We start from the raw sequence: 10,144 nt of genomic DNA on the forward strand, positions 1-10,144 counted from the left end.
GGCGGTGCGGTGGGGGGGGTAAATTTTACTGACACAATGTCCACATAGGAAGGACAAAATCCTGAGTTATAGCTGTGTGTACAGGTGACCAGCAGAAAGTGATCGAGAACCAGCTGGTAGGGAACAGCCCAGGAAACCCCCGTGGACCCCATTCTGTGACCGCCTGCATCTGTCCCCAGCACGCGCGCACACAGACACGCGGGCGATCGCTGTCTGTTTCTCAGCGCACAGGGCAGTTCGGCGGGTTGACTGAGCCGCCGGGTGGGACCCGAACGGCTGTCCTGTCCTGTCTGTGGCGGGCGGCCCGTCGCGGCCCGTGTCCATACGCCTGTTCTCCCTGGCGTGGACCATTCCCTCGTGTGGCTGCCGTGAGCACCTTGCGCGCGCTTTCTGGCGGACGCGTTTGCGCGTGTCTGTCCGCCGCGTTTGAGTTTGGAGGACGTGAAAGGTGGCCTGGGACGCGGTCCCTCTCCTGCACTCTTCGTCACAGAGATGGGTCCGTTGCAAAGTCTGAAAAAGTCTGCAGCTTCCGTGAAGCCCGTGTGACCCGCCGTGCTCTGCCTGCTCGTCACGCCTCCTGGGGCTCTCGTGCCCCTGCCTTGCGTGGTGGCCACACGCAGACTTGCCTGACACTTTCTGCCAAAGGGCAGGGATTCCATCTCCTTCCTCGTGCCTACCCGGCACAGGCCCAGTGCCAGGAGACAGGGAAGCCGGGGGGCGGGGGTCAGCGTTGGAGGAAGGGCAGGCACTGTGCACGGTCGGATTTACTCTCCTTGCAAAGTAAGCGAGCCTGCCGCTCTCCCCGATGCGGAGACTCCTGGGTCAGGACACGTGACAGTTTATTACAGCAGTAGCAGTGGCCAGAGCATCGGCATCGTCACGCGCTGGTTCCCCTACGGGCCAGGTGACACCAGCACACACAGTAGTTATGTTACAGGAAAGGACTCTGAGATCAAGAAGCGAACCCAGGGCTCACCTGCCCAGCCTTTGCCCTGGGAGGCGACGTGACTGTCCCAGACAAGACATCGCATCTGTCACCCACGTCTGTTCCTGAAAAGATCGTTGGAAGACGTGAAGGAACACGAGGCCCACGGAGCGGTCTGCCAGCAGCAGGCAGGGTGCTCTGGAAGGGCACGGGGAGCAAACGGTGGGGGTGAGGAGGATAAAGGGGAGGAAGGAACGGAAAGGAACCCCCACCCTCAAGGAGGCCACTCCCTGGCGCCCTCCCCTGGGGGAGGCGCGCTTGCCTTCGGCTTCCTCTGAAGGCCTTGTCTGTTGACCCTGGTTGACCCTGGCTTAGAGCCGGTGACTGGGAACCAGTCGTTAGACCTGCCTCCTCTGCCCCAGGAGAGAGGACGCTCCAGCCTCCTGCCTTGAAAATCTCTTCCCTCAAGGGAGAGACACATTCCAGCAAAAAAGTGATTTCCAGTGGTGCGCTGGCTGCCCCTCCCCCCGCAGACCCCAGCCTCACACCTTATTCCTCGCCCAGCCAATGGGGTTCTGTAGCACAGGGGTTCAGGTGGAGGCGTTCAGGGAGGGTCTCTCTCCTGGGCATCACAGGGCTTCTCTCTGACCACGTGCCCCTGCACAAAGCTCCATCAACCAGGGCACGCAGACACCTGGCAGCCCCACTGGGGGTTTGGTCTGTAACTCCAGCCCTCCTGGCTGGCTTGTGCTTGTGATTCTAATGGCTGGGTAGCGAGGGCTCCGGGCTCTGTTAAACACACTTTAACGAAGCCGGTACAGGTGTGAGGATTTGATTTAACTCATCAATAACAAAGCCCTGAGCTTGGTTTCTTTATTGACTGTTGGTGGCCATTTGGGTTTTGGATCTCAGCCATTCCGCGTGACCCCTGGGAGAGGAGGAGGCCCAGCCGGGTGGCTGCTAGGTGCACGTGAGGCCCTGCGGGGCATTTAGAGCAGCATCTAGCCGCCACGCTGTCCCAGCTGGTCTCAATCTTAAGACCCCTAATGCTTAGGAAATCAGACGAGTCCTGGGCTTCTCCCACAAATGCGGACTCCAGATCCTCAGCTTTAGGTAATAACATGATGACGAATTAGAATCCTCGGAAAGGTGAAGCCCTAGAGCAGGGGTCCCCAACCCCCGGGCCGCGGGCCGGTACCAGTCTGTGGCCTGTTAGGAACTGGGTCGCACAGCAGGAGGTGAGCTGCAGGCCAGCGAGCGAAGCTCCATCTGCATCTGCAGCCGCTCCCAGCGCCGGCATCACCGCCTCAGCTCCGCCTCAGGTCATCAGGCACTAGATTCTCATAGGAGCCCCGGTCCCTGGTGCCATAAAGGTCGGGCACCGCTGCCCTAGAGTACCCTGAGAGAGAATAAAGTGGTTTTAAGTTCAGCATCCCCCTTACATGCCGGAGTGAAAACTCCCCATGTGGTCACATAGAGGGCAGATGTTGCTACACGCGTCCGTATGGAAAACTGGAATCAGGGACGGTATTCTTTGACAGTGAACTAGTGACCTTCATTTGGGAACAGAAATGAAATCACACATTAGCCTTAGTTGGGGATGGGGTATATAAAAACAAGTATTGGAAATCATGACATAAAATACTATAACTAGACTTTAGATCTGTGTAGCTGTTAAAAGTATTCATGAAACATTCGGGGGTAGTTGGTTTCTGTGACTGATGGATTTACTCAGATAGACAGAAATGACTCAAAGTGTGACCATGGTCCAGGACGGCACACTATGGGGCGACATGCTTCATGGACCACACAGAGCCAGCAGGCTGCTTCACAGTGTCATGGCCCAGTCTGTGGACCACTGGTTTGCCCCAAAGTTAGAACACGGGTCTGTGCTTTTGTATTTAAAGGCAAGTACGTGTTTACGAGTCTGTAAACTATGTATTTAAGGCAGACACGTTTCTTACCTTTCATCATTTTATACCATCACAGAAAATGTTTTTCTTTCTTCATGTCACAATTAGTAGGTCTTTTATCATTTGATTTTCAGGAAAATTTTAACTGAAATTAAAATAAAATGAGTGAGTTCGTAAGAAAGATTTACTCTCCTGAGGGAAAAAATCAGAAACACCTTACTTCTGAAATGAGAATTCTTCTATTCGTGTTTTTGGAGATTAACTTAACGGTAACCAAAGGTTGGGACCCAGGCGGGCAGGTCACTGACGTGTGGGGGCTCCGGCCCTCGCTGTGCAGACTGCAGCCCTGTAGACAGATCCAGAGGTGGACAGACGGTCTCGGACCTACAATGGTTTCCCTCACGATGTTTCGACGTTAAGATGTTGCGGAAGCGGACCGCGTTTGGTAACAACTGTCGTTCCAGGGGTCAGACAACGCGGCTTGACCTGGTGGGCCCGGCCCACTCTTACGGATTGACCTACGATGGTTTCCCTTACGACGTTTCGACGTTAAGATGTTGCCGAAGCGGACTGCGTTTGGTAGCAACTGTCGTTCCAGGGGTCAGACAACCCGGCTTGACCTGGTGGGCCCCCTCTTACGGATTTTTTTTTTTTTTTAATACATGCAGTAAATGGGTTTTCTCTTCCTTATGATTTTCTTAATAATGTTTCTTTAGCTTTATCGTAAGAATGCATATATGATACTTATAACATGCAAAATACGTGTTAATTGACCGTTTGTGTTATCGATAAGGCTTCCAGCTGACAGTGGGCTATTAGTAGTTACGATTGAGGGGGAGTCAGAAGTTATCCACAGATGTTCGACTGTGTGGGGGTCAGCTACCCCAGTGCTCGCATTGTTCAAGGGTCAACTACACCTTGAATTTTGAACTGTGATCTTTTCCCGAGCTGGCGACCTGTGGTATGGTGCTATCTTGTGAGGCTGGGCAGCTGGAGCGAGGTGCTTTTGCCCAGCTATAGGCTAATGCCAGTGCTCAAGGTGGGTGAGGCGAAGCTGTGACATTCGGTCGGTTAGGTGTAGGCAGTTTTTGACTTGTAATATTTTCCATTTATGATGAATTTTGGGGACATAACCGAATCAGAGGTCAACGAGCATCTGTAGTCACAAATACAGGGGCTGCCAGATAGTCTCATTTTTCAAGCGATGCCAAAACCACAGATTTTTAGATGAATTCTCCCAAATTAATTCTGCTTTTTAAAAAGAAGCCATTATCCACTAAGCAGAAACACATCTAAGAACTCAACGCAGACCCCTGCCACACGTCTGTGGACCAGTTTTCACGTTACGCTTCCACAACTCTCCGTATCCACGCACACCTGACCAGAGTCGTCATGTTTGCATCTGGTCCAGCACTTGGGAATTGAGCGTGGTTGGGATGCGAAGCCCCTCACAGGCCAGAGGGCTCTGAGCTGTCTGAAGGGTTCCGCATGGCTGCTCTGGGTCGCGGAGGGCTTCTGCAGTCAGACGCCAGGAGTGCACGGTCTCGACAGGCGTTTCTTCACCCCAGAGACCCCACTTCACTTCCTTAGGGACCACTCAGGATCAAACGCCAGAGCCGCTCCACCAGCAGCTTAAAGAACTGGACTTGGGCTTAGAATTTCATGCGATAGACAGAAGTTCGAAAACCGGCGACCAGCCACAGCCCGTGGTCAGCACTGTGGCCAGCGACCCAGCCACAGCCCGTGGCCAGCACCATGGCCAGCGCCACGGCCAGCGACCAGCCATGCCCCATGGCCAGCACCATGGCAGTTTTCCTTAGTGTGCATATCAAGGAGTCTAATCTTTTTCTGCTGTGGATGTTTGGCCTGGAGATGAAGAACTCGCCAACCTAAGACTAGCTAGCCCTTTGTTGGGTATCGCCACCTGACCTTCACGTGTTCCTTGTCCAAGGGCCAAGTTGTCTGGGCCACCTGTGTGTGTGTGGACACTGGCGTCTGGAGTTGTGCTCCGAGCAGTCAGGGATAGTCGCGCGAGACAGCCCCCTCCACGGCCGTCGGGGTCGTGAGACTGGTCCTCTTTGGGGAGCCACACCCCAGAGAGGAGGGCCAAGGGAGGTGGCACCGCGGACCTGAGCATCGTTTTGGCATCATCGACCCAGAGACAAGCGGTGGATTTAGTTTTCTCTTCCGAGGCGTTTGGCCCGGGTGCCTGAAGCTGGTCTGACGGGGTGGCGTGGGCAGATCCCACCCTCGGTCACGTCTGCCAGCAGTGCGGACAGACGTTGCAGGGAGGGCAGACTCGTCTCCTCGACGCCCCTCCCGAGGCCAGGTGTCCCCGCGGGCGGCGCGGCGCGACCCGGGAGGCCCGGCGGAGCGGTGGCTGCCGCTGGCACGTGTCTCGTCTTCTCCTGTTCTCCTTCCAGCTTTCGTTTCCCTCCTTCCACCAGGAAGATGTCAGCAGCGCCCTGGCGCCTTGTCTGCGACGGGTTCACGCCATGAAATCGGGGAGGGGTCGTGGGGCGCAGCCTGGTCCCGGATTTGGATCTGAGTGGTGGGCGTGTGCAATCAGGCCCAGGTGGCATAGAAGGCCCAGGCCCCCACCCGAGGTAGTTCAGAAGGATCTCTTCCCAGAACAGTTTAGAACTTAATTGGTTCTAAACTAAAGCAATTGGTGGAAAGTTAAAAAAGAAGGGAAACTTAATTCATTTGGAGATTTGCGTATGTATCTAACAAACCAATTCACTAGCAGCCACGGCGGTTCGGCGGAGCTTTAGAGAGAGGCGCTTCATCATGTTTTTGAGTCTAAAATTGGTGTGACCGGATAGTAACTCGTTTTGGTGCTGAGCAACGGGTTCAAAGCGCTAACTATGCAGGGGAAGCGCTTTTCATCCGCGTCCGTGTGCCACGAGACTGCTCAGCTTGCGTCTCCTCCGCTTAGCCTTCTCGAGGTTAAGGGCGAACGTCCCTGGTTTGAGAGTCTGCGTTTCCTCCGACGTCGCGTCTGGGCACTGTGATCGGTGTCGATCACAAAGTATACCTTCACCATGGAAACAACCCCGGGCACCCAACAGTGGACTCGCAGTGAGCGACCACCGCCCGCTCACTTGACGTGTCACCGCGGCTTCTGTGCGGCCGCCTGGCGCTGTCCCCACAGCAGGTCTGGTCTCCTCCTCCACTGCATCTGGAGGTGGTGGTGGCCATGCTGCGTGTCTTCGGGGTGGTTCCGCGCACAGACCTTCGACGCCGGAGGTCCCCAGGATGCACGCCGCCCTCTGTTCCTCCGGAACGTCGCCTTGTGTCACGCGCCCCTCCTCCGCGCGGCAGCTCTCTCGGCGCCGAGGGCCACCGCGTGCGAGCGCCTAGGCCCTTAGACTGAGTCGTGCTGGCTTCCGGGGTCTGCATCGCGGTGGTGTTCACCTGGCTTGTTTGTTCCTAGGGAATGTCGCTAGCGCGTCCGGGTCTCAGATGGCGAGCGGCGTCAGCCTGGGCTCCCTCCACGGCCGAGCGGACGGCATGCAACAGCGCTCCTACTCAGTCTCCAGTGCCGACCAGTGGACCGAGGCTACGGTCATTGCAAACTCGGCCATCAGCAGTGGTAAGCGAGGGCGCGGCCCCACAGACCCACGGCCACCTCCGTGTCCTCGGCTGCAGGCCGGGGGCTGCACGTGACGCCCCGAGCTCTCCGCGCCCCGCTCTGCGTGTGGCCCCGTGGGGCAGCCGCGTCAGCGGCACTCGCCCCACCAGTGGTCTGTGGGGTGTTTTGCCCTTGAGGGGCCGTATCACCCACGTCAGCTTGTTTCTTCCTGTTCGGTATAGGGGGGGTAGGTGTTCACCCCCACCTGACAGATTTGAAAAGTGAGGCCACGGACAGGACAGGTGGTTAACTCAGGGTCACGTGACCGGGAGGCGGCAGCCCTGACAGATGGCATCAGACCTGATCACGCGTCTTACGTGACGCGGCCTACACTCCCACTGTGCGTGCTCAGTTTGTACTGCTTGTGGGTTTTCTCCTTAAAGGAAAACCCGTAATTCGTCTCATCTTTTTTTTTTTTTAAGATCCCTGGTACATCCTCTAAATTTTGGGTGGTCTCACCCCCCCCCCTTCTTTTTGATAACTGGAGGCAGCTCCTTGGGACACACGTGTGCCTACTGCAGACCACGTGACGTATGTGAGAAACATGAATTATGCAGCATCGGGCCAGCCCGGCTCGCCGCAAATGCTTTGCCTGTGGCACTTTGTCGATGGCCTGTTCACCGGTATTTAAAGGAATTCCCACTGTTGTATGTCATCTATCAGACGGGGTTTTAGAGTAATTTTAGCATAATTTGTTCTAATTAAAAGATTCGGCATCAGACCTTCCCCGTAGACCCACCAGCTGCTGCCACAGGCCGTTCGCTCTGGGTAAACATCGCCTGGATTTGCGGTGACTCCAGCTCCTCTGGCAGACGCCTCCGAGCGGGGGCCTGAGAGAACGCCGTCCCCAGACCTGGGGAGCAGGAGACGTGGAGGCCTCAGAGGCCGCTCCCAGGAAGCTCGGAGCAGCGTGGTCTGGACACGCTGGTGGCCAGAGCAAACGGGTGGAGGACGCCTTGGCGTTCCGGAGACGCCGCGGGGGGTAGCCAGGGTCTGCTTCCGCCCTCAGGGACTCCCTGGGGCTGTCACCTTTCATCCGAAACCACGACTGCTCCTTGGGAGCCCCAGCGAAGGGGGCCCTACATCGCTGTGATCGACGCCCACCGGGTGTGCCCTGCCCCGGGCCACCGGTGCATTCACAGCCCTCACCTGGCTCATTTGCGCTCCAGTCAGAGGCCCCCACCTGTCGCCCAGGAGGCCACTGCACCTCCGCGAGCCCTTGTTTTCTCTGGTGAAAGGGTGTGTCCCCCCCACCTTGTGTCATCACTGGGTGCGTGTGTCACGACCCCTGGCTCGGTCTCCGAACTGAACATCCACTGGTGTCATCACAGTCCCTTTCTGTGGGAGCAGGCAGTTCACGCATTTAATCAGCACATCATCAAATACCTCGAAACGCGCGGGTTTTCAATGAGGGTTCGTGTTCCTAGCCGAGCGGGTGTGTTCTGTCACCTCCCTTGAGGGAAGGCGTGCTCCCACGTGTGAGGCCCCACGCCGGCCTCCCCGGGCCCGCTGCACGCACCGCCTCGGACCCGCCCGGTCAGGCCGCGGCCCCCCGAAGCTCCCCTCCTCTGCGGGAGACTTGCCGAGAACACATCCTGCTTCGTGCAGTTTCAGGTTCTGTTCCCGACGCGCTGTGGGAGTTACAGTTGGGGAGAGGATGCGGTTAGAACAAATTCCCGGATGAGACCATCAGCCCAGTCTTTGCCCCCGCTACACACAACATTTTTATAGAAAAGGCATTGGAATCAGCGTGTTGACCTAAACTCCATCCCGTACACCCTTCCCTCTGCGCGATCATCTCTAGTGAAGACTCGCCCGCTGGCTTTCCCCCGCTTCCAGCTCTTTGCGTCGGCTTATGCATGTGGGGGGAGGGGGGGCGTCGCCGCACCCCTCAGATCCTGAACAGACCTGATTTCCAGATCCTCAGTCTGGTCGGACACGTCTTCCCGCAGAAGTTGTTCGCATAGGTCCGCACCCCTGTATTCATCAGGGACCTGTGGGAGACGGAGCTCACCTGTGCGAATGTCGCTTTTAAATGTGCCGTGGCTTCTCATCGAGTACTGCGCCCGGCTGTCCGTTCTTCCTTCATACGTTATGTTCGTTACAGATCAGTTAGGCCCCCTGACGTCACAAAGCTTAGAACCCGGAATGCGGGAGATGAAAGCACAGGGCTGCGCCCCGGAACCAGCCCACCGTGGGGCGTGGGCGGAGAACGTAAGAGAAGGCCCGGCTGAAATCGTGCGGGTAGCGTAAGGACTGACAGAGCGAGTCAAGGCAGACTTCCCAAAGAGAATCAATCCCGAGCAGCGCCTAAGGGACCGGATGGGCTTCTTTGTGTGCAAAGCCGCAGGAGGAGGAAGTTACCATAAGCACCGAGGCAACTTGGACAGAGACGAGAGAGGAGGCGGGGAAGGTGGGACGCCGAGGAGCCCGGCCACGCGAAGGAGTCGGTCGGAGAGCAGCAGACGAGCGACGAGAAGGACGGGCGCGAAGAAGCCAAAGCTGCGGAATTCGTAGCATCGCGTGGGAGACTCATGGCTGCTGTTTTAAATAGCACAGTCCAGAAATCCCACAGAACGTGGGACATAAGTGTGGTTCCTGTGGGTTTTCAGGGTTCTTTCTTCGTGCCTGTGTCGCGTAAGGGTCGATGGGCTGTTGGACGCAGCGTGCTGTCGAAAAGGGAACCAGTCGTGGTGAAAACAGTGACAGCTGACATTGAGCGAGGACTTCCCGCGGATGACGCCATTGGATTCCCCGGAGTGGACACCGTCGTTGGCTCCATTTTACAGATGAGTAGGCTCTGGTACATAAGGATTCAATGCCGCTTGTCCCATGTCACATCCCGATAAGGGTGGGGATGCAAGCTCAGGTGGCCGGATTTCAGGCCTTGGCTCTACGTCAGCTCTTCTCAAGATATGCTTCTCATATAGTTAGCAGTGGCATCCCCTGGAAACTGGCTAGAAATGCAGATTCTTAGGTCCCATCCCAGATCCTCTGAATCCCAAAAAGGGGCCTGTGTGGCAACCAGCCCTCCATGGAATGATGCTGCCTGCTGACGCTTGAGAGCCACCCCTCAAAACCCTTGCTTCTCAGCACAGTCCACGGACCAAGTGGTATCCGACAGCCCCTGGAAGTTGGCTAGAAATGCAGAATCCCAGGCCCCCAACCACGACTTACTGGATCAGAGCCGCATATTACTAAGACCCCTGTGATTCGGGGTTGGGCAGCCCTGTCTGCCTGCGGTGAGGGTCGTGACCTGGCCTCCTCCTGGGAGCACCCCTGCCCTCAGCGACTCGTCAGCTGGCCAGATGCAGAGCCATTTCTAATGATCGTCAGGGCACGGGCTCTGACAGGCGACTTCAAGAAAACACATGTAGGAATGGATTTCAAGACTTCACATCAACATTCCCTTCACCAACATTTCCCTTGGAAAATAATCACAAAAGAAACAAATAGGATTAAGAGGTTTCTGCCATGCTTTTCCTTGTTAAGTTGCAGTTGATCCAAACCCCACCCTCTTTTTTTTTTTTTTTAATCATTTTTATCTTTTTCCCCTAAGCCTCCGGGTTGGCTGTTCCGAGTCATAAAAAGCTTACACTGTGCTAGCAGCAGGGATGGGAGAGGCTGAGCAGCTTTTGAAATCAAATGCCCGTGCGTTAGTGACTATGTCTT

General features: G+C 56.2%; 1 protein-coding gene across 1 annotated transcript in view; it reads left to right on the top strand.

Moving 5' to 3' along the window:
* Positions 1 to 10,144, top strand: part of AGAP1 (ArfGAP with GTPase domain, ankyrin repeat and PH domain 1) — a 432,072-nt gene that overhangs the window by 329,360 nt on the left and 92,568 nt on the right. The window contains exon 12 of the mRNA XM_025045420.1: positions 6,275 to 6,433. Within this exon, the coding sequence (XP_024901188.1) occupies positions 6,275 to 6,433 (159 nt within the window). The remainder of the gene's footprint in view (positions 1 to 6,274; positions 6,434 to 10,144) is intronic.

This window comes from Pteropus alecto, unplaced genomic scaffold, assembly GCF_000325575.1.
Source record: "Pteropus alecto unplaced genomic scaffold, ASM32557v1 scaffold143, whole genome shotgun sequence".
NCBI classification, from domain to species: domain Eukaryota; kingdom Metazoa; phylum Chordata; class Mammalia; order Chiroptera; family Pteropodidae; genus Pteropus; species Pteropus alecto.